Below are 25419 nucleotides of genomic sequence, written 5' to 3' on the forward strand. Positions count from 1 at the left end.
TAATTACAAAATATGGGTTTGATGATTCTTTCAGCATAAATTAATTAAAGCAGACATTTTCAAACTCAGCTCATTCGCGGCTGCATATATGTTTATGACTTTTCTCGGTGTCCTGATAGTGAATAGCGGAGAATAATTTGGGAGAACGAACGTCCTTCTACCCGGTTTTGCTGATCAGTTCATTTGAACCACATAAAAGAAAATTCTGAAGTAACTAGAACTGAACACGAGATAATGAAAGTAGAAATTGCCAAGCAATAATCCTTACAGTTATCGTCTATTTGTTAGTTACGAATTAACTATGACAATGATTGATGGAAAAGTTGTATGGAGCGTTCCCACGAACACCTGCGTTGAGAATTGCGGCTAACGCGCTGGCGGACGAATAACGTCATGCACAGTTCCTTGTAACTCGCAGCAGCCTGCACAGGTTAATCGTCCCGCCAGAGAAACGAGTTAGATTAAACTTCTCATACAGTAGTTTAACTATACTATACAGTAGACGGAGGAAGAGGCACAATTTGTGTCTAAAAATAACTCAACCAGCCAGTGCAGAGAGGTCCGTTTAGATGACGTCTGACTGAGAACGGTCGTCGAAGCAGTCCATTATGTGGAAAGTGAGTGTTAGTAGATTGGTGGTCGTTGAGCGCTTGGGCATGAATCCGTGTTGTTCATCGACCAAATACTGCTGGACGAAGGAGGAAATTGGTGCGATCACGACGAGCTCGAAGAGTTTTGATAATGCACATAAGGCGGAGATTCCTCTGTAATTGTCCACGTTTCTTTTATTACCCTTCTTATGAACTGGAAACATTTAAGCGGATTTCCAGGCAGAAGGAAATACTCCTGAGCTAATCGATAAGCTAAACAGACGACGGATTGGGGCTACCAAGGCTTCAATACAGTTCTTCAAAAAGATTGAAGGTATGCCGTCCGGTCCACCGGAGGAAGAGCTTTTTAGCTTCAGAGCGGCCAGCCTAATCATAGCACCGTCAATAGTCAGGTTATTGAGAGAGTTGCCGAGACTGGGAACGCTTTCTAGTGCAGTCGATACTTCTGTGTCAGACAGCCTTTCATTAACAAAGACACTGGAGAATTTCCGTGAGAATAGTTGACAAACCATATTCATATCAGTAGCAGTGTCGTTTCTAAAGAACATTGCTGACGGAAGATCGTTGTCTTTTCGTTGAGCATTCACATATTTCCAGAATGACTTAGGGTTACGTTTCAATCTGCGCTGGATGTTGTTTAAGTATTTACGGAAGCAGTGACGACTGAATTTTTTGTAACGTCTGTTGAGCGCCAGATAGTGGTTTCGCAGCGATTGGGTCTTGCACCTTAAGTACCTCCTTAATGCAGCTTTTTTTTCGGATTTGAGGCGACGCAGCGTAGCGTTTATCCAAGGTAGATACGGTTCTTTGCGTATCGTTTTTTAGGGACGTGGCGGTCGATAATGTAATTCAGAATATGCGAAAAAGTCGAAGCAGCAGCGTTAACGTCATTAGCATCCAGGGCTGTATCCCAGTCGATACACGTTAAAGTTCTTTGGATAAGGTCGAAATCGTCGCGATTAAAATCGTAGTACACGGGCAGTGGCATATTAGACATCCTGAACGGTGTATGTTGACGAATCGAAATTAGTAATGGTGGATGATGGAGGGCGTCCTTGACGAGAGGAGCCGGTGCTAACACACATTCTGGAGCAAGACTGCGAATGCTGGAGAAGCAAAGATCCAAACAGCGTCCGTTTTCCTTGAGGATTTTATTGATTTGTTGCAAAGTAGCTGTGCTATAGCAGTCGAGCAATTCATTGGTGATCGGGGGAAGTGTTGAAGAACAGATATCCGTTGCCGCGTTCACACCAATTTATACTGGAAAGATTGAAATCGCCCAATATGAGCATGTCGTCAGAAGCGAAAGCTGCCGAGGAAATCTCGGAAACCGAAGCCACGTGAGCCTGGAGAAGAACGGCATCTCTTATCCGATCTGGTGGGAAATAGACAGCGCACAGGTATAAACAGCGACCGGTTAATTTTATAGTGATCCAAACTTGCTCGACAGGTAACCAATCGTTGTGTTCCAATAACCAATCCGTAGAGTTGTCGATGAACTGCTATTACAACGCCGCCACCCGTTCGTTTACGACTGTTGTGCACACTTCCGAAGATTTGTGTAGAGGAAGTTCGATCGTCAAGCCAGGTTTCGACCAAGACAATTATATCCTATGAACTATCAGCGCATGCTAGTAGGTAGTCGTGGACGCTTGCGTTCATTCCGCCGATGTTCTGGTAATATACGTGGATGTTATCGTATTGTATGTCGCGCGTGCTGTGCAGTGACCGGTTAGATGACAAAGGTCTAGAATCGGAAGACAAATCAACGGTGGAATCTGAATTGACGATAATGCGCTTGCCTGACCAGGAGTTTTGGAAACCCCCATCACTAGGGTAGGAAGGGGCAAGATGCCCACCCGGGGCAAGATGACCACCCTTCCAAAAATCGTTATATACGCTATTAAGGTATATAATTAGTAACAGTACGCGTAAATAAACACTACATCTAACAATAATTCAAACAATTACAAAAATAAAATCATTGAACTCTTCGATAACATAACAAATAGATCGATGATTAAAAATACTGCATTTATTATAAGATTGCGCAGCCATAAAATAAGGTTTTAATTATGATTTAAAAAAAAAGTCATTTAACGAAAGAGTTATCGTGGCATTGATTTTAGTAATGAATCAGATGTTCATATTGCCGCAATTATGCAGATAATGTATTTACCACAAATTGCTTTTAAAAAATACATCTACTTGCGGGGCAAAATGCGCACCGCTTTATAGACCAAGATTGCTACCCTGAATTGCATAACCATAACCTTAAATCAGCAACAATCGCTGCATCAAATATTTGTAATGGAATAAACATGCATATTTATTTGTTTTCGATAAAAATACATTGTTTAACATATTTCTGTCTAATAATGACCACAGAGGAATACGTACATTCAATGAACAACTTTTTTATGGTTAACTAAACACTCCAAATTATTCAAATAATGTTTAAAATAGTTTATGACCAGCTTGAATCCATAATCTTTATTATTTAGATTATACGTGAAATACAATGAAGGTTTAATAGCTTTTGGAAAGGATGGTCATCTTGCCCCGCAAGGGTGGTCATCTTGCCCCGCAGGTTGGAAAAATTCCCAAAAATCGATGAATTTTTGCTCGTGAATATTTGATACGCGTTATAACTTTTAGCACCCAATATGCATACAGGTTATAGAAAAGACTGTAAAAGATAACGTAGCGAGGGTTTTGAGCCCTTTGCTGTTGATTTCTTCGGATATATTGATACTGAGCTTAAGGTGGGCATCTTGCCCCGTGCTACCCTATACCCTCACGCAGGGCCGGGACGGCTGTTGAACACTGATGAGAAAGGCTCGACTGCGGCAGGGAGAATGGGAACTTCCATAGTACCAAAGGCGGTGCGTCTCGGTGTCCTGTGGAGTCCAGATTTTGGCATGGCGTCGTTCTGGCAGGTGGCTATGGGCTTTGTCCCTGATGTTCGCACGTTTTGGTTATTTCCTACGTTGTCAGTTGAGATGGAACGATAGATTGACTCTGAAGCTGGGGTACATGCTGCAAAACAGCTTGAGAGAACGCTGGGATCAGAGGCTCGATGACGGGGCATGTCGCTCCAGAAACCGTTGCTATGGACGGAAGGAACTTCAGGAAGCGTGTCGACGAGTTAGCGTGTCGATACTTGCCTATGGAAGCAAGTTGCAAACCCTTATCGCCAACACCACGCACAGAAACGGAACGGCTTTGATGGCGGGACCTGATTGAACGATCGACGAGATAGCGAGGCTTGAGTGGGGCGGGCGAGTTAATGTCTCCATCAAACTTTTTGATGTGCGTTCCGTTGGTGTAGAAATAGGGACGAAAGGCAAATGGTCTTCCAGTGGTCCAGAGGCCGTTGGCCTGAAAGCGCGGTACGCATCAGCAGAGCATAGAGAGGAACAAGATTTATACTTGTCAAGAGTTAGGTTCTGGAAGCCCTGTTCCCCATACTCGCACGCAGGGCCGGGACGACTGTTGTCCGCTGGCGGCAGTGGCTCGACTGCGGTGGAGGGGTAGAGGGCTTCCGAAGTACTAAAATCGTTGCATTCCGGCATCCAGTTTGGCGATATTTTCAATGCCTTCGCATATGCCTAAATGAAACAGAACATGACACGTTATTTTTAGTCGCGTGCAGCTTATCTGCTAAATAGGGTTTATTTCTAATTCCCGTCGTAGTAAGTAAAGCCATTCTAATTTTCATCATTTGTTGGATGGATTTAATGAATACTCCAAAAGTTCTTGTGCTGATTTGACTAAAACATACTTACCTTCCGAAAGCGATTAAAGCATATTATTGAATTACGCAACTGACTTTATTTCTTATAATTCGTCGTACCGTTTTAAAATCCGTCCATCAAAATTTTTCATCCTCCGAACTAAAAATCACAACAATGTTTAAGAAGCTAACGCGCATGAATTTGTGTAGGACGGCATGACAAATGTTATTCTACAAAATTTCTGCAGGTCGGGCAAGTTTTCCTGGCTGTAGAATAACGACAATGCCTTGCGTGAGTTATTTTCATTTATGAATGATGGAAATTAGAACGATTAGTTGACATTTTCTTCTTCGTCACACGAAAAAACGCAGCAAATTTGGCTGGTAGGACTTTTTTAATGATAAAAAGCATTTAAATAGATTTTAGCTCACTTTGATTGATCGCGTATGATAGACAACAAACTAAAATATTAGGGAATAACTAGTTTTGCATTGTGTGTCATAAAAATACTGATATTTTTAATGATTTGTATTGGATAGGACGGGAATAGGCCATTACGACTACGACGAAGCAGCAACATACCCTAGCAGATAGGTATTTCAGAGTGTTTTGAAATTTAAAATTTTATGAATGTGCTTCTGATCTGCTTTCAAGTTGTATTCTCAACAACGGTTGGATCGATTTGATTGATTTCGGTTTCAATTGGAAGGGCTCACAGATTAATTGATCATTATCAATATTTTTGGCTTCTGGCTTCAGATATTTTACCTTGTGTATAAAAATTAGTCAATTTTGTTTGAAAAATTACTTTAAAAATCTGTATGGTGAATGTTGACACGCTACACGCAAACCGCATGTTTTTAGTCTGCACAAAGCTATTATTTGAACAATACTGTCTGTTTCCTCTGCGGCCAATTTAGCAACATTCTTAAACCACTCTTCTATGGCTCAAGAACAAGTATTCGACGCGTAGTGGTAGTTGACATGTAGAAAAAGAATTTTAAACTATATAGGGACCATACGAAAATGTTCCGGGTCAAGTGACTATTGCGGTTTTGTCCGATAGCCAAGAGAGAGTCTGTCAATACACGTCTTACCTCGTTTGTGGTCCGGTGGAAAAAGAGGCCAATTCTGCAAGGAAATTTATCTGCTTGCTTTGATCCATGGATTTTGCAGTGCATGCTAAGATCCGCGAATCTTCGTGTCGGAGTTGCTGTATCTGAACATGTTCCAGAAATCCTCGGGCAAGTGACCAACGTGCGACACATTAAATCACACTAGAATTCATAAACTAGATTGATGGGACTATTATAGCCCTAAGTACTTGAATTGACTCACGTGGATTTATTTGTAGCGTTGTATGTTCGAAGCTGGTCACTTCTCAGGGGGGTTCCCGTAATCCTCTGAACATGACAAGATATGACCGTGGTCATCCTAGATAGCAGGGTCTGGCCTCAATTGATCTAGTTTTTGAGTTCTAGTGTGATTTAAGGTGTCACACGATGAGTTTTTGTTTACGCATTTGTTAAGGAATAGTCGTAAAAGGATGGGAGAGTTTAGTTGCAGCTCACCATCTTCGAATTGTGGTGGACGTTTCTATCAGGTAATTTAGCAGTGTAAGAAAACACGCCCTAATCTTTGAAAAGTTTCTTACCTGATCCCGGAAAACCAAGGAACGAAGGAAGAGAAGGGGTGTGTACTTACCTAACACACATACACACTCTTTTCCCTAGACCTCGGATCAATTTATCTATTTTTGAATGATTTTTGTGGAGTCTAGTGTTTTTCGCACCTAACTTGAATTTTATTGCTTTTCAACAGAAATTACAAATATCATAACTCAAATGCGAGGTTTATTACAGGAATGTCGTTAACATAAATTATTACATTACGTTGCTTTGGATGCACCACCAGTGGTTTGATTTTGCTTGAGTTGCTCAAGAGTTTGTACTACCAACGATTTCATCATATGACTTATTTTTTCCAAATCGGTATCACTTATTGGTTCTAGATTCCGTACTGGGATGGTCTTCGGCTTTAATGCTTTTTTTTCCTTCCGTACTATGCCATAGTTTTGATAGCAATAGGTAATCAGCTGCCTCCAGTGTGTATTGCGCTGCAAAGTGAGCTGATCGCCAACGATAATCATCAGAGCTCGAGCTCGTGTAATGGTTACGTTAAGTCGTTTGGTGTTCCCCAGAAAGCCCACATGTGAATTGGATCGTACCGTAGATATAATTATTATGTCTTTTTCACGACCTTGGAACTGCTCCGTTGAACCCACTTCGATGTCGCGCCATTCCCGCTGGCAAAAGATCTCTTTTATTTCAAATACTTGACGGGCATAGGGAGATATGACTCCGATTTGATGCTGCTTCACGGTTCTACTGTTGATTCCATGCTTAAGTATGTCGTTGACATAGAAAACAACCTGATCAATTTCTATCGGATTGTATAAGCTAAATGAATACTCTGAAGTTTTGAGCTCGCCGCGAATCGAATGGAAAATCATCGGGAATTTTCGATTTGGAAGGCGATGCCAACCAATGGCCCAATTGGTAACATGCGGAGATGCTTCCGCACGCAGCTCACCCGAATAAAATGTATGATTTGGAAAGTGCAGTAGTGCCTGATGCGAACGATAATTATTTCGAAGCAGTGTGATTAGTTGCGAATTGTATTGGCCAGTAGCAGAATCTTTTTGGTAGAAATCCAGTTCTATCATTCGTTCTAGCATAGACACGCTGTGCGTTGTCGAATTGAGCAAATCATATTGAATTACCGGTCCAAGCTGTTTTGGATCACCGGCTAATATTACACTTGCTTTAATCGCACTTCCGTCCGTACCGATATTGATAATCGGTACTAAAGCTGAAATTTCCTTAGCACTACCACATTCATCTATAAATATATAGCTGAAATGATCTTTAGAAATTTTAGCTTGCACCAATCGTCCGGCCGTTGTCAACGTACAAATTATCACCCGGTTGTCGTAGATATCTTCGTAACATGTTTCTCTGCATTGTTTACCCTGAAAATTTGAAACTTGCAGAACACTCTCCTTTATATAATTAACCTTTCGAAAGGCAGTTTTAGCAAAGAAACGGTAAACGCTCGTAGAAGGTACAAACTCTAGCAGCCGCTCGGTAATTTCGTTAGCGGCAAAATTCGACGTCGCCGTCACCAGGACATTTTTGTCCGGGCAAAGCTTATAAATTTGAGCTATCGCTTCGACGAGGGTAGCGGTTTTGCCCGTTCCTGGGGGGCCCAGCAGAATATAAGGAGCCGGAAATGAGGTCCTGTTGACGATATTACGTACGGCCGTCATTTGTTCCTGGTTAGATGTTATACTTTGACGAAACCAGTTGAAGCTGTGAATTAGATAAATTGAATGCAAAATTTAGACGAGTGATTTTATCAGATTAGATCCATCGAAAACGTGGTCAAGACGAACATTGATGAACAAAACAACGATGGTTTCGAACAAATTGGTTTTAAACAACCCAAAAAAGACGATTGAAATCTGCAACTTGATGACGTTGGCGTATTTTATGTTTATACTCTCGTGTACACAGTTTCGCACGAGAGAAATAATGGTAGCCAAGGCAACCAATGACTTTGTTCATACACATTCTTTTTTTAAATTTCCCTCATTAGCAAAATTTTCAACGAACGTTGAAATTTAAGTCGTGGTCGAAATTAATTAGATTTTTATACTATAAAAGGACAACGTTATGAATTTCGTGAGCTATAAATTACCAAAAAAAAAATGCTTGCTAATAAAGATGTACGAATCTTTTAAACCCTCCAAATTTAATACGACACGTGAGGCATTGCAACCATAGCGGAATTTGGCAGTATAAATTACCTTGAATGTTCTATAATCCCACTGTTTAGTGGAGGTAGTTGTGGAAACAGCATGCGATCAATTACACTATGATCCATTAACTCTAAGGCCTTATATTCCATTTTAAAGGTAGTTCGATCATCGATAAACCGTATTTTTAGCACCTGATTCAGCTGAATTGATTTTTCCATCAGTAAAACTATTTTAGTGGAATCGAGCCTATCCACTATACCGTAAATTTTCTTCTCTTGGCTAGCTCGCTCCACAAACACAATAACTTCGGTGTCCTCCGTGATTAACGACGGTCGGGGGGAAAATTGATCAATCTATAGTGAAACCAAGAGTAAGATATATGTATTGAAACCAATTAGTAACAGCTAGTTCTCACCGAAATTGTGTAGTGCCGGCCAGAGTCATGTTTTAAAACGGGATTTGTAATTGTGTATTTGCGAAATTCGGTTCGCAAGTGTATGTCTTCAATTTCGTTTAAAGTTTTTGTCTGAACTTTATAATTCCTGCTGGCAAGTGAAGATCTATTCTTAGCATTTTCCAATGTGGCCAAGATTTTCATTTCCTGCAAACCGATGGTAGCTTTTTTATTAAACTTACAGTCGTACACCCTCTCAACGTAGCCAAGATCGTCATATTCCGGAAGGCGAGGTAAAACAAGTGGAATTCTGAAAATGAGTATCATTTTATTTTAATATCAATTTGTAAATATATAACAAACAAATTACCTTCGTGAGTTGCGACTATATTTTAAACGATATACTGCCACTATCTCGTGGGTGCGACTCTTGCCCACCATCGGCACTGCAACCACGGTGAACGATACATTCCAATCATCGCTATTGTCAACATTTTTGACAATTGACTCGAAATTGACTTCTTCTTCGTAGCAATATCCGGGCACCATTCGCAGCACGGACTGATTTCTAAAAATCGGCAGAAAGCTACCGTTTCTACCGGTAATATGTACCGTGCGCAGGAGGAGAACTGCAGCTGAATTGTTGTACACAAGCACGTTCGATAGAAAACCATGAATTTGATTTATTTTCACCGCAAATACTTTTTGCTTCAGAGTTTCATTGGGGCGCAAAGCTATGCATGCAGGCATATGTTTGTGGAGATCATCGCTCAACTTGAAAGGCTCATGGCAGATCACACACGCCGAGGCGGAGTTCACTTCGCTATCACTAGTACGCCTTAGAAGTGTGAAGATGCATGAGTTGGCTTCCTTGGGTTTGCTCTGTTGTTTTGCTTTCTTTTTCGACCCCTTTTCAAGTTTCGATTTTTGCTGTTTTGAACCACGATTTGCATCAATTTGTTTTACTTCTTTGATACCGATCTGATCGTTTTTCACCTCTGGCTCTCTCGATAGTTTCGCATCTTGGTCAATCACTTTATTAGTCTGCTGTCGAGTTTCGTTTTGTGACTCTTTTTGTAGTTTTAATTTGTTTGCTTTCCAATATCTTGTCCTTTGTTGTCCACTGGTTTGCTTGCTCTTCCCTTCAATTGCCGTAAGCAATTTTGCTTCTCCGTCAGTCGATGAATTCCGATGCACTGGCTTTTTCGTCTTATTTTTTATCCTCTGTTTTCCAACCTTTGAGGAACCATCCACTGTAGACTCTACCACCTCTGCATTTTTGTTAACAGTATCGTTTTGCATTTTTTAGTTTTTATAAGGGAACAGCTGTTGAAACATAAAACTATAGTGTTATTCAGTAGCTACCAAAAACTGGTAAAGTAACAGTTCAATTCTCTCCATTGGCAGACCTAGCGCTCATTTCTAAAGCGGACTATTATATCCTCGGGCATTTTTTTGACCGATTTATTGCGTCAGCATATTAAACTTAAAAGCAAATTTTATAAAAACGTTGAAAATAAACACTACACATGAGTTACGTATGGTTATCAAATGACAATATTTTTTGTTTAAAAAATTCAACCGATTTATCTAAGGAGGGTTAACGTTATTTTGGGAATGGCTTGGACTTCCTCCTCTCTCTCTCTCATCCCTTTAGTTACAATGAATTTCTCACACCCAAGAAGCGATTAGGCAATTGTAGAGGTTGAAAAATTGACTTTGCAGTAAAGCTGTCTTTTACACAAAGAATAAAACTTAAGAAAATCGAGTTAAAAGCTAGCACATAAATTTTAAAATGCGCATAACATAAAGACTAAATTTTGTAGTTTGCTTAAAAACTGATCGAAATCGAAACTTTATCAACTTTAGTGTTAAATTGTGTGGTGAACAAGCTAAAAAACAAAAACCTATATTTTTTTGGTGTACTGTAGTCTATATGTACCGGCCCTAGAGGCAAGCTGTTGTCAGTGCAGATCATTTAATCCAGAAAAGAACCATTTATTTCGCAAACTATAGCAGTGGTGTCGTTAGTATATTAGGCAATTTTAATTTTATTTTTTTCTAAGAATTCCAGAAAAAATTGGTCCTGAATGAATGTCTGTTCTCTGTGGTGTACCACAGTAAAATAAAAGTAGGTAAGCGCTCAAAGAGGGCAACTCTACTACTATTGCATTAGTTTTTGCATGCTTATTGCTTACGAGATAATAGATAAAGCGGCTGAAAAAATACCCGGGCCAATGTACATAACTGCCTTTTAAATGCACTTTCATGAAATTATCAGACCTACAACTAAAATAAGCTTGTCTAACACACCAGTAAGTGCTGTAATTGTAGGAAGATAAGAAAAAAAGAACTTTCAATTTGCAGGAAAAAACTACATACTTACTCTCTCAAACGGTACCAGCAAACTTTTAGACACCACACAGCTTAGCCAGCAGGTTTGAAACGCAAACAAAACTTTAGTTTATTTATTTTTGCTGACTGCACAAAAACACAAAACAACAAGCATGTACTAACTGCACGAGCTCCAACCACCGAATGTAAGCAAAAAGCAAAACAACACTACACACTATTCACAGGCACAGCTTTGGGACAAAACTATAATAACGAAAACCCCCTGTTTCAAGTATAGAATACTGAATCATCGGCTGGTGAATGGTGATGTCGATGTGTGATATGTGATGATTTTCAGATATAAAACGAGCCGACAACCGGCACAAAGCCAACACACAGCACAAAGTAAATTGATATATACCAGGTATGTGACCATCGAGGGTTGCATTAGTGTGTGTAGAAAGAAGAAGAAATAGTTCTGAAATATGATGGAACTTGCATGAAAATTAAAACTAAATTAATTGTAATTAATGAATGCTGCTATATTATTCCAGAGAAATATTTGAACATTTACAATGAAATGTAAGGAATATATTTTAAAGTCATTTGCACTTGTAGCCTTCTTTATTATGCGTAAAAAATTTGAGAACATGGGTGACTAACTATTTCGATGTGCAATTGAAAAATGAATTAATGTTAATGTAATACTTCACGATCAATACGGTATACGGTTGCTTGAATTAAAACACGTTCCATCCAACATTTTGCTTGCATGATGCTCTTGAATATCTGCCTTTGATGTCTTCTTTTAAAAAATAGTCTTATTCGAATAGATGCTTGTGCTACTGCTTGAAAAGTCACTGTTCCAAGATGATACCTTTTTATCATAAATTTACCCGTCTCAACACTACGTAGAAAACCATAAAAAGTAATCTTAGATTGCTACAAAACGGTCTTAGAAGATAATTAACACTTTAAAAGCTTACCAGAAATCAGACGAAAAATATCGCGGGCGGATAACAATGTTGCTCATGCTGCTTATTGAACAATCATCTCCGAGCATTTTAAAAAAAATCTTTTTTGTTTTACTACTTGTAGGAAAGCGATATAACGACATTTCTTTGAGATCTTGATACCGCTCTGACGAAAAAATTTCCGCTTGCAATTTGGAATGTTGCACTTCATTGTATTCATGAAAACACATACTAGAAATAATGTTCTAAGCATAAACATAAAAGCTGTAAGAAAAAAAAGACAAATCTTGCGTATCCAACGATTTTTTTAAAAAATTAACTAATTTTCCATACAAAATGCTCGAAATCTCAGAACTAGTGTAGATGTGTTAGTGCAAAGTGTATATGACAGCTCGCATTGTCATATACCTGGTATATATCAATTTACTTTGCACACAGCATTCGGTCAGTTTTGTGTGACTGTGTGAGTTTCGTCATTTGCCGATGCACTTTTGCCTGTAAGCTCGGTAAGCTCCCGGTCCCAGTTCCCACTTCCCACTTCCCGGTTCCCAGTATGGACTGTTGACTCCAGGTATCGTTCGACACAAACAAAAATTTTTTTATTTACGTCTGTCCGACGTCGTCCCCGTCCGTATAGCTAACTGGGCCGCATACCTCCCATATTGTATGTATGTCGTAAACACAAGATGCGAGAGCGAAGGTGATTATTGGCCTTGCCAGCGTTGAAAGAGATTTCGTAGGCTGCTCGCACTTACAGGAAATCTCGTGCCGAACTGTCAACGCGTGAGTGTTGACAAAAGCAAAAATACTTCCCTTTCTTTTTTTCTCACGCAAAACCCTGAACAATATCAGCAACGCTGGCAAGGCCAATTGGAAATTAGAGAAACACAAACAATGAATCATCAACATCATAAAGCTGATGCCGCGAGTAGTGATGTTCTAAGGTTTTCAATTATGCTATTACCCAGTTTACCGTTAAAAGTTATCTTCCACTAACGGATTATTTCAACTGTTCGTGATGCTGGTAGCATTCATTCAAAAAAAAATTATTCGTATCTTTTCGTGAGACGATTACCTACCTAGCTGCTGAAACAATTAATGATGGACATCTCTAGTCACACGGCACTTTAAAAACAGATGGTTGATAGGGTAACAAACAAGTATTGGACTGAGCATATTATTTCTGGCTTCAGAATTCAGGTCACACAATCAACCTTTTTGCACAGACAAACAGACGAGACACTCGCGTTAATTCCATCGTCCAATCAACAACCACTCATTTTTTCAAAAAAGCATGTTTCGCAACATGGCCCACGCCACGGCGCGCGAGTGTTGCTTCGAGTTTTCAGTATAAAACCATTCAAATGTAAAAACCCTACAACATAAAACCCTGCAAATGCAAGCTACTCCGCGACATGCATATAACAGAGGATGCTAGTGTGCAAGCAAAATGTGTAGGACGATGGTTTTTAAAGGATTTTCTTCTATGTGTCATGTAAGTTCGTCAGTGGTTGACAGTTTGCTTGAAGAATCGGAAAAAGTTCACTTTTTTAATTTTCTTAATAGTGAAACAATGTACAAATAAAATTATGATTGCAAAATGTAAAGAAAATTGAGTACTTAATTTTTAGTATACACGCAGAAAAAAAATTGTAAATGCAAAAAAATTCTGTATAAGTTCAACAAAAAATATTGTTGACTGAAGGCTAACCCAGATACAGCCTGAATTCGTTAATTGGGCCACGACTGCACTCCAGCTGATTCGCTAATTGGGCCGACTGACAGTTGTTAGAAATTTCTAAACTCGAAAATTCCATATAATTTTGACATTCAAGCTGTCACATAGCCCAATTAGCGAACACCCAATTAACGAACCGCCCAATTAACGAACCACCAATTAACGAAACTTAGCTGTATTTTTTTGATTCTAACTGTTTGACTTTTTAGTTCAACAATAAGGTTTGTTATTTCAAATAATTGCTAGTTTCTATCAAAGAAAAAATTGTAGAATCCAAAATAAGTACTTTTGGGTTTATAAACGATCTAGTAGAAGTAAAAGAAGTACGAATTCAGTTTAAACAATATTTTTTTGATTCAAAAATATGATACAAGTTGAACTCAACAACAGGGGATTGTTATTTCAAACTATCACCATTTTTCTGCGTGTATACTTTGTCAGTGGTTTGTTCACAGTATATACGAGAAAATAATGTTTTTGTATATTTATGCGACAACAAACAGATTACATATCACGCTAAATTATAAAAATCCACGTGCTTAAGTGGTAAAAAACTTGTTTTTTGTGAAATTAATATAAACCAGGCTATTGCAAGCAAGATACAGGATAACTTCAGCTGCTTGAATTATAGTTAAGTCACAGACAAACAGACATAACACTCGTTTTCCATCCTTCGTACCGAATAAACCGTCATTTCAAATATGAGCTTAGTTGCGAATGTCTCCGTTTTGGTCAAAGTGGCGCTTTTTGACGAAAGAATGGGAATTCCCCATAAAAAATACTTGCTACTTCGAGGGATACTCCTGTTGCTATCTGATATTTTGGTTAAGGTATATTCGAATATATACAGCCTGAATTCGTTAATTGGGCCACGATTACACTCCAGCTGATTCGCTAATTGGGCCGACTGACAGTTGTTAGAAATTTCTAAACTCGTAAATTCCATACAATATTGACATTCAAGTTGTCACATAGCCCAATTAGCGAACACCCAATTAACGAACCGCCCAATTAACGAACCACCAATTAACGAAACTTTACTGTATACATATTGTATTGTTTGGATACCAAAATAGTGATTATTATGCTGGTGGCAGATGGGCGCGTGAATGCCCTCTAGAAAATAGTTCCTTGCTGGCGGTACGTGCCGGGAACCAACGGAGTGTCGTAGAACGGATCTCAAGGATGATTTTGAAGCTTTAGGTTAATACCTAAATTGTTACGTAGCAGTTTTTGAAAATTCGAAAAATTACCAAAATGGCGGCAATTTTTCCAAAGAAAGGAGATTTTTCATCAAAAATCGCCAAAAAAAAGCTCATAAAAAATTGAAAAATTGAGATATCAAAAAACGGCTACGTAATACAGCAAAGTTTCGTTAATTGGTGGTTCGTTAATTGGGCGGTTCGTTAATTGGGCGTTCGCTAATTGGGCTATGTGACAACTTGAATGTTAAAATTGTATGGAATTTTCGAGTTTAGAATTTTCTAACAACTGTCAGTCGGCCCAATTAGCGAATCAGCTGGAGTGCAGTCGTGGCCCAATTAACGAATTCAGGCTGTAATTTAGATAATTTATTTTTACATGCTGAAAAAAAAGTCAGCCAAATCGATCCACTAGATTCTGAGATACACGTACCGCCAGCTAAAGAAAAATGGGTTTGGGGAAAACGCGTCCAAAGTTTCGTACAGCAATGGACTTCGCTTGTGGTGACTCCACAATATTTGCCGTAAGTTTTCAACGAGATCAGATATTAAAAAAAACCTGTTGGCATGATATTTCTGAAGGTGTAAGCGTCTCGAAAATGCAAAAAAATAAAATGCGATTTTTCCGACTTTCCAGAGTAGGGTCCCCTCTTAAGTCGCCACACTAACTTTTACAGTATTCTTCAAATTTATGCTCTTTCAATTCACTATTTTACAAGTGTTTTAAAAATAACTTGTAGAACAGCAAATTTCTTACAAAACCTGATAAAAATTTAGTAAAGTTTTTAATCGAAAACCAGTTAAAAATTAAATTTACTGAAATTTTTTTATGAAATGTATTTACCGATATTGCGACATTTGCCCCTATTTAGACTACCCCGATTTACACGATTATCACAGTCGAATCTCGCACACGATGTCGCTCAAAGAAAATGAAGTGAAAAAGAAGGGGAAGAAGGGAAAAGAAGTCAAACTCATTAGTAGATCAAACTAAAAGCCGCTCTGGTGTCAGATTAACAGTGCAAAATGCAATACGTTGCATTAAATGATTATCACAGTGGTCTAAATAGTCATAAAAGGGGCAATATTTGTTTTCGTTTTTCTCGCCATCGCAGCAGGTAGCGACTAGAAATACTCACAGTAAGAGATACGCGGAAACTAAAGCCAACGATTTGGCATCAGTGTACAAAAACTGCCAGCACTTGCTGTGGAGCAAAATGATGTATAGCAGTGTGACTTGATTGTTTTCAACATGATTCGCTTCTGTTTTGTTTACATCAATTTTGCATAATACAGCAAAGTTTCGTTAATTGGTGGTTCGTTAATTGGGCGGTTCATTAATTGGGTGTTCGCTAATTGGGCTATATGACAACTTGAATGTCAAAATTGTATGGAATTTTCGAGTTTAGAAATTTCTAACAACTGTCAGTCGGCCCAATTAGCGAATCAGCTGGAGTGCAATCGTGTCGTCATTTTGATAAGATATATGGTGAAAAGTTCGAAATCGTTGCCGCTGAGGACTGTTTTCAAACTGAACAAAAACTGGAAATTTTGCAACACTACGATGCGCTGAATCCGGTCACACTGTTCACGATTAAGAACAACTTTCATACGGCACTGCACGTGGATGGTGTCTATTTGTATCATACCACGAACCAGTTGATGCCGATCAACAGAGATGTTTGGCCGATTACGATCAATCCGGGTGATTCGTACAAGTTTTCGATTACGAGCGGTATGTTCTTGGTGACCGATCACGACTACACGATCCTGATACATTTCAATCGAATACTGCAGTACATTGAACAGTACTACTTTCGCGTTTTGAAAGAGCCGCTTGAGCTTCGTGTAGAAAATGATCCAATTGCCCTCGGAAAGTTGGGTGAATATCCGCCTCCGGCGGAATTGGTTGCAATCTTTAAAAATAACTTCCAAATGGTGGAAACTTACTCCACGAATGAACGAAAAATGTGTGAGAAAATTCAGTAAGTACCTGTAGCAAACAGTTTGTTTTTCTCATCACAATCAATCGGTTTTTACTTGTTTTTAGGTCGTATGTGTATGCCAGTAGAGATGAGCGACTGAACGCAGGTAATTACGTGCAGATTTTGCAACTTATGAATAACATTGAAGATTACAACGTACAGTACGAGCTGTCTACATACGACATGAGCGAAGTACATCTGACGTTTGGAGGACAAAAGCGTTTTTACCATTTACGGGTAAGAAGAATAAATTATGTTCTTTTATACAAGTCACGGATTTCGTTTCTAAACCCGTTGTAATATTCTTTTCTAGTTACATCAATTCGCGGTTGCTCCCAAATCCCTAGTTGAAGGCGATTATGTTGAACTCTCCTATACACGTCCTAACAAGTCGATTAAAACGGTAGTAGGCGTCATATCGCAAATTTGTGCTAATAAAGTGTTATTCGAGACGGAAGAACCGCTCAAACATGACATCAAATGGCGCGTTAAGTTTAATCCCAATCGGACACCGATTCGTATGGAGTATCAAGCCTTGGAGATCATTAAGCGACAGGAGCTAAGCAAATTCTTTTTTCCTTCTAAACCAGCAAAAAAGTTTCCACAATTCGTCAGGTATGTTGTTAGAAAAAAGGATTGAATCAGTTATTGAAAGAATCTTGCTGAATTTAAACTTTGATTTAAGGGAGGAATTGAAATGGTTCAACGACAACATTAGTACCAACGACGAGCAGAAATCAGCCATAATTAACATCCTCAACGAAACAGCTCGACCTGCTCCGTACATCCTGTTCGGCCCTCCGGGCACAGGAAAAACCTCAACACTGGTCGAGGCTATTGCGCAGATCTGGAAGCTCAGGCCGAGTGTTTTTATTCTAGTAACGGCATCGTCTAACTTCGCTTGCAACGAACTTACGGAGCGGCTGCTACGTATCGTTCCCAAAGAGGACATCTTTCGTTTCTTCTCCAAGCACGCCGAGCGGCTGATGGCTGAAATGAGCTACGAGCTGATCGAGTGCTCGAATCTCAACATGGGATCGTACAGGTTACCGTCCAAGAAAGAGCTTTACGAGAAACGCATTGTGGTTAGCACCCTTACGTCGGTCGGTAAAATGGTTCAGGCAAAAATTAAACCAAACCATTTCGGGTACGTTTTCATCGATGAATGCGGTAGTGCAACGGAGGCTTCTGCGCTGGTCCCTATAGCCGGAGTTGTTACTTCCCAAGAGCAAATCAACGGTTCAATCATCCTATCAGGCGATCCTTTGCAACTGGGCCCAATCACGCGCTCAGAATTTGCCGCCGATATGGGATTAAACATTTCAATGCTGGAACGTTTAATGAAATTGACTGTCTACCAAAAAGATCCCACAAATAACCACTTTGATTCCGCACTGATTACAAAATTGGTTAAAAACTATCGCTCGCACGAAGCCATTCTTCACTTCTCGAACAAAATGTTCTACCAAAACGAGCTGAAGCCGTGCGCGGCTGCCCAGGTAACCGAATGGGCTTTGAATTGGTCCATGCTTCCGTCACCGACGTTTCCTATTATTTTCGAATCAACCATGGGCAAGCTAGCAAGGGAACAGGATTCCACTAGCTATTTCAACCAAAAGGAGATTGAGTTGGTGGACTTTTACTTGAGTAAAATTATGACACTCGGAATAAACGGACGCAGCGTGTCGCAGAACGATATAGCCGTCGTTAGTCCATACAAGAAACAGTGCATCAAACTGAAGCAAATGTGTCAGCGGCACGGTTGGAATGAGATACAGGTCGGATCGGTGGAAGCGTTCCAAGGGCGTGAGAAGCCCGTCATGATAATGACCACCGTGCGGTCCGGTACCAGCGGGGTAGGGTTTCTCAGCAACAGCAAACGGCTCAATGTTGCGCTTACCCGTGCTAAAGCGTTGCTGGTGGTTATCGGTAATCCGGAAACTTTACAGCGGGACGCCAATTGGTACGAGTTTATTCGCTACTGCTATCAGAATAATGCGATTCGTGGCGTGAAGTTCCAGCTGGACGAGGAACGTCACGCGGTGCAGGAGATTGTCGCCAAAGATGACTATTTGGTGCAGATTCAGCGGAAGCTTGATATGATCATCAAGCAAATGAATGAAATTAAAATGTGATCGTTGTTATTGTCGTAGGAGAGCTGTGAATTGCTGTCGTCATGAAATGATTTTATTTCGTATGTGTATTTTGTAATGATTTTTTAACTCGTTCTGTGAAATTTGTTCTGAAGTTGCTCACACTTATTTGAATACATATATAAATACTGAAAACAATCGATTTAGTCTTCTGTGGATTGCATTCTCTAAGCCAAAGCCGTAGAATTTTCTTCCCTTTGGAGCGACTTACAGCACGATGTTTTTAAGTGCGACGTCGTTGTAAACCGATAGTTTAAACACTCTTATCTGTATCTTACTGCACGATAATTTAAAAGTACATAATCGGCAAACCGAACTGATTATGAATTGTACCGAGGAACCTAATCAAGAATAAACACGATCGTAGTGCCGTAGTGTTATACAAATAACATTTTTTTTGCAAATTTTTTGGCCTTATCAGTTAAATCGACTGTTTGAGTGTTGAGTTTTATCAGTTTTATTCGGAAGCGCACATGGTAGTGGCAGCAATGGCCTGAAAACGCATTGCAACCAATGAAATGAATGATACGCACACGCACATCGAAATTTACACATCGTGCGAGAGCATAAGTGGAGATAATGTACGCGGGAGGAGAAACCCCATTATCATAAAACACGCCGCCATTGGCCATCTCATCAGTATTTTGTTTTCGTTTTGCTATGATCTCTCGTTTGCTTTGACAAAAGTAGGCGGGGTTCGCCACATATAAGAGGGAAAGTGAGAAACATAAAATCAAATGCAAATGTCCAAAATAGCGTAACCATAATGCATACGGATTTCACTACGTTGCGGAAATTTGACAGAAAACCCATGAAAAAACTGTCATTGCCGCAACGTAGTAAAATCTGTATGCATTGTGTCTGGGGTCGTCATCGATTCGATTCGACCAATTTCAAAAGTAGTTTTTTTGTTTGAAACAATTCTGTTTATGAAAATTCGCTGTGTTCAGATTGGCAAGAAGAATGCAGTATATACATTTTTATAAACAGAATCCTGCTTTTAGGCCGAAAAACTGCTTCCGAAATTGGGCTTTAATACAATTGGGCAAAATGCATAAATCACCCTATAATATACGTTGAGACAATACACGTTGTGCGAAGTGGAAGACGAATCCGAAAGTTCTGGATGCGTTGTTCACAATGAGGAAATGTGCCGCCTACACGACAATGGACTGATGTCCAAGATAACGCCGAGATTCTTCACCTGATCAACACGTTTGGATTTTAGCTAGGATTTCAGCACCAAGGATCTTGTAGTTAAAAATCCCAGGTCGACGGATTCGGGCAAAAGAAATAATGGAGCATTTTTCAGGATTCAGAAGCATGCAGTTCAAGTAGCACCGATCTATATCGGTGTCAAGCTCTCGCATCGACCTTGGTGCGAATCCTCAAGTAAATCTTCAGGTCGTCGACTTAGGATAAACGAACGTGGTTGACATCTTTGAAGTACGCCGTCAAACGGGGTAACTTGCAACAGCGGGGTAACATGCAACAACGCTATATCGATCCAATTTACTGTACTTTTTGATCTGTTACTTCAATTTTTAATCTATATCAATTACTGAATCTTGTTGCTAACAGTTCAAAGAAGCCTTAAATACTGTTATGTTGATTTTCTGCTGTTTTGGTGATTTTTAAAAAATCCCACAAGATGGTGTCAAATTCATCGTCAATTTTTCGTCAGTAAAACGTTTGTGTCGCCCACAGGCACTTCAAATAAAAGAAGCCTAACATACATTTTTTTATAGCAAAATAAACAATAAGGAAACAAAATAGTTGATTTATGATGACTAGTTTTGTTTATCTTACTTGTTACCATGTTATTAGTAAAACAAATACTTAAACGGGGTAACTTGCAACAGCTGGTAGATATAAAAAGCTGTGTTCCGTTACCTTCAAGAGGCACTTTATCATTTAATTTTGCATCAAACAATACTAAAGTAAACCTGAAAGAGTGTAAGATACTTTCGGTAAGCCGGAAATATGCCAGTTTTTCTCTGGATATACTGAAAATGGCCATAGAAGAGGCCAAAACGAAAATAACCTTACTGAGAGAATCGACCAGCAATATGACAGTGTCTAATTATGATCACTCGTAACGTAATGAACATTCATATATTACGTAACCGAGATATCGATGATTTTTGACTCTCCCGCTTCACTTCATTTCATGCGATTTTGCATAGTGGATATACGACGTGCAATGCGTTGTTACACAACTCCCGCTTCCCTAAGTGCGTTACGTAATATGTGAATGGTCCTTAAAGAAGGCAGCTCTATCGGATCCCGACAAGGTATATCAACTACATGAATAATATAAAACGTTATTTCTGTAATTTCCGTTACGGGGCTCATAAATTTTTTTCACCAACGTGACAGAGGAGGGTCTCCTACGAAAGGCTGAAAATCGAAAGGCTGAAATCTCGAAAGGCTGAAAACCGAAAGGCTGAAATTTCAAAAGGCTGAAAGCTACGAAAGGCTGAAAATCAAAAGGCTGAATATCACGTAAGGCTGAAACATCATAAGGCTGAAAAATATATAAGCCTGAAAAGAAGCGCGTTGTTTCACAGACTTGCCAAATATTACAGCTTTATTAACATAAAGATTATTTCTGAGTCAAATTCTTCTGCTACAGTTATTATTTGCCATTCATAGTTGGATGGAGTGCACACAAATATCCAAAAAATTTAACGTTAAGTTTTTGAAACAGTTGAAAAATTTCTTGCTATTCATAGAAAAGAATTAGCCCCCAACGAAAAATTTGGGCTAAAACTTAAGACATCAGAATAAATTTAGCTAATTATTTTAAATGAAAACTTAAAACGCAAATAAAGTCGCCGTAATAAAACTCGATTACTTATTTAGCATTTCATTTTAATATGCTGTCGAAAAACTGTTAAAAAATTGCGGAGGATTAGCCAGCCCCACCCCCTCTCTCCCGGTAATAACCGTCAATGCCTGAAGTAATACTTGTAATCAGTATGCATGGTTGGTTGGTATGGTTGCTGTTTCTACCAAATTTCGTCTATAAGGTTTGCCAGGGGAAAGTATGCCAGGGGCGAGTATGCCATAAAACTTTCACGGCTTTCTGCCTGCTCAAGTGTTCGTTATATGCTGTCCTTACTCGCTGCCGCTCGTTCGGACTCAACTAAGGGATAACCCCTACTAGTCAGTAAACCTAGGAAAATGCTTGCACCTAAATAGAGGTGGTTTCTGCGGGGGGGCTGCCCCCCCGCAGTGGCCGGCGCTTCCGACGGCGGGTCGCCGGCGAACACTCGCGGCCTGCGGCCGTCTCGCCCTGAATCATCTAGGTATGTGTTTGGCACATAAACATGGGATCATTGTAAAAATTTACTGGAACACATTGAAACGAGATAAAACGCATGCAATGCCTTCTCAGTGCACAGGTTAAGCTTAAATGATACGCCCCGTTGGACCCTATAAAATGTAGAGTTATTATTTTACATAATTTATAAAAAATTATCAAAAATTGATTAAGTTTTCTTTGATTTAAGTTAAAATTGTGAAAAATTCTGAAATTTCTGCCTTTAGCATTACATACACATTGTTTATTCTTAGTTTCAGCCATTCGTTATTCAGCCTTTCGAACATTCAGCCTTATGAGATTTCAGCCTTTTGTCCATTCAGCCTTATGTAGGCGTTACTTAGTTTTCAGCCTTTCGAATTTCAGCCTTTCGTGTTTCAGCCTTATGATTTTCAGCCTTATGTTGCTAACCCACAGAGGACATGTATGCGTATACAGCAAAGTTTCGTTAATTGGTGGTTCGTTAATTGGGCGGTTCATTAATTGGGTGTTCGCTAATTGGGCTATATGACAACTTGAATGTCAAAATTGTATGGAATTTTCGAGTTTAGAAATTTCACACAGTGAAAATATATATCTAATTTATATCGTTAAGCATACGAAATTACTGTTTGGTAATATTTTTTCCAATAGTATGCTGCGTTTTTATTTAATAATGCATTTTGGTTTGAAATGAGCGGTGAATGGAGCTGAGCGGTGAATGGCGACCTTATGGTAACGAAACTTTGCTGTATACGCATACATGTCCTCTGTCACGTTGGTGAAAAAAATTTATGAGCCCCGTAACGGAAATTACAGAAATAACGTTTTATATTATTCATGTAGTTGATATACCTTGTCGGGATCCGATAGAGCTGCCTTCTTTAAGGACCATTCACATATTACGTAACGCACTTAGGGAAGCGGGAGTTGTGTAACAACGCATTGCACGTCGTATATCCACTATGCAAAATCGCATGAAATGAAGTGAAGCGGGAGAGTCAAAAATCATCGATATCTCGGTTACGTAATATATGAATGTTCATTACGTTACGAGTGATCATAATTAGACACTGTCATATTGCTGGTCGATTCTCTCAGTAAGGTTATTTTCGTTTTGGCCTCTTCTATGGCCATTTTCAGTATATCCAGAGAAAAACTGGCATATTTCCGGCTTACCGAAAGTATCTTACACTCTTTCAGGTTTACTTTAGTATTGTTTGATGCAAAATTAAATGATAAAGTGCCTCTTGAAGGTAACGGAACACAGCTTTTTATATCTACCAGCTGTTGCAAGTTACCCCGTTTAAGTATTTGTTTTACTAATAACATGGTAACAAGTAAGATAAACAAAACTAGTCATCATAAATCAACTATTTTGTTTCCTTATTGTTTATTTTGCTATAAAAAAATGTATGTTAGGCTTCTTTTATTTGAAGTGCCTGTGGGCGACACAAACGTTTTACTGACGAAAAATTGACGATGAATTTGACACCATCTTGTGGGATTTTTTAAAAATCACCAAAACAGCAGAAAATCAACATAACAGTATTTAAGGCTTCTTTGAACTGTTAGCAACAAGATTCAGTAATTGATATAGATTAAAAATTGAAGTAACAGATCAAAAAGTACAGTAAATTGGATCGATATAGCGTTGTTGCATGTTACCCCGCTGTTGCAAGTTACCCCGTTTGACGGCGTACTTCAAAGATGTCAACCACGTTCGTTTATCCTAAGTCGACGACCTGAAGATTTACTTGAGGATTCGCACCAAGGTCGATGCGAGAGCTTGACACCGATATAGATCGGTGCTACTTGAACTGCATGCTTCTGAATCCTGAAAAATGCTCCATTATTTCTTTTGCCCGAATCCGTCGACCTGGGATTTTTAACTACAAGATCCTTGGTGCTGAAATCCTAGCTAAAATCCAAACGTGTTGATCAGGTGAAGAATCTCGGCGTTATCTTGGACATCAGTCCATTGTCGTGTAGGCGGCACATTTCCTCATTGTGAACAACGCATCCAGAACTTTCGGATTCGTCTTCCACTTCGCACAACGTGTATTGTCTCAACGTATATTATAGGGTGATTTATGCATTTTGCCCAATTGTATTAAAGCCCAATTTCGGAAGCAGTTTTTCGGCCTAAAAGCAGGATTCTGTTTATAAAAATGTATATACTGCATTCTTCTTGCCAATCTGAACACAGCGAATTTTCATAAACAGAATTGTTTCAAACAAAAAAACTACTTTTGAAATTGGTCGAATCGAATCGATGACGACCCCAGACACAATGCATACAGATTTTACTACGTTGCGGCAATGACAGTTTTTTCATGGGTTTTCTGTCAAATTTCCGCAACGTAGTGAAATCCGTATGCATTATGGTTACGCTATTTTGGACATTTGCATTTGATTTTATGTTTCTCACTTTCCCTCTTATATGTGGCGAACCCCGCCTACTTTTGTCAAAGCAAACGAGAGATCATAGCAAAACGAAAACAAAATACTGATGAGATGGCCAATGGCGGCGTGTTTTATGATAATGGGGTTTCTCCTCCCGCGTACATTATCTCCACTTATGCTCTCGCACGATGTGTAAATTTCGATGTGCGTGTGCGTATCATTCATTTCATTGGTTGCAATGCGTTTTCAGGCCATTGCTGCCACTACCATGTGCGCTTCCGAATAAAACTGATAAAACTCAACACTCAAACAGTCGATTTAACTGATAAGGCCAAAAAATTTGCAAAAAAAATGTTATTTGTATAACACTACGGCACTACGATCGTGTTTATTCTTGATTAGGTTCCTCGGTACAATTCATAATCAGTTCGGTTTGCCGATTATGTACTTTTAAATTATCGTGCAGTAAGATACAGATAAGAGTGTTTAAACTATCGGTTTACAACGACGTCGCACTTAAAAACATCGTGCTGTAAGTCGCTCCAAAGGGAAGAAAATTCTACGGCTTTGGCTTAGAGAATGCAATCCACAGAAGACTAAATCGATTGTTTTCAGTATTTATATATGTATTCAAATAAGTGTGAGCAACTTCAGAACAAATTTCACAGAACGAGTTAAAAAATCATTACAAAATACACATACGAAATAAAATCATTTCATGACGACAGCAATTCACAGCTCTCCTACGACAATAACAACGA

At 39.2% G+C, this 25419-nt stretch overlaps 1 protein-coding gene across 1 annotated transcript; it reads left to right on the plus strand.

The window, feature by feature from the left end:
- The first annotated feature begins 12556 nt into the window (after positions 1-12556).
- LOC128735266 (putative helicase mov-10-B.1) lies at positions 12557-18930 on the plus strand. The gene is made up of 5 exons (XM_053829761.1): positions 12557-12570; positions 16253-16795; positions 16861-17032; positions 17109-17410; positions 17481-18930. The coding sequence occupies exons 1-5, from the start codon at positions 12557-12559 to the stop codon at positions 18928-18930; spliced, it is 2481 nt and encodes an 826-aa protein (XP_053685736.1).
- The last annotated feature ends 6489 nt before the right edge of the window (positions 18931-25419 follow it).

Source organism: Sabethes cyaneus, chromosome 2 (assembly GCF_943734655.1).
Source record: "Sabethes cyaneus chromosome 2, idSabCyanKW18_F2, whole genome shotgun sequence".
NCBI lineage: Eukaryota > Metazoa > Arthropoda > Insecta > Diptera > Culicidae > Sabethes > Sabethes cyaneus.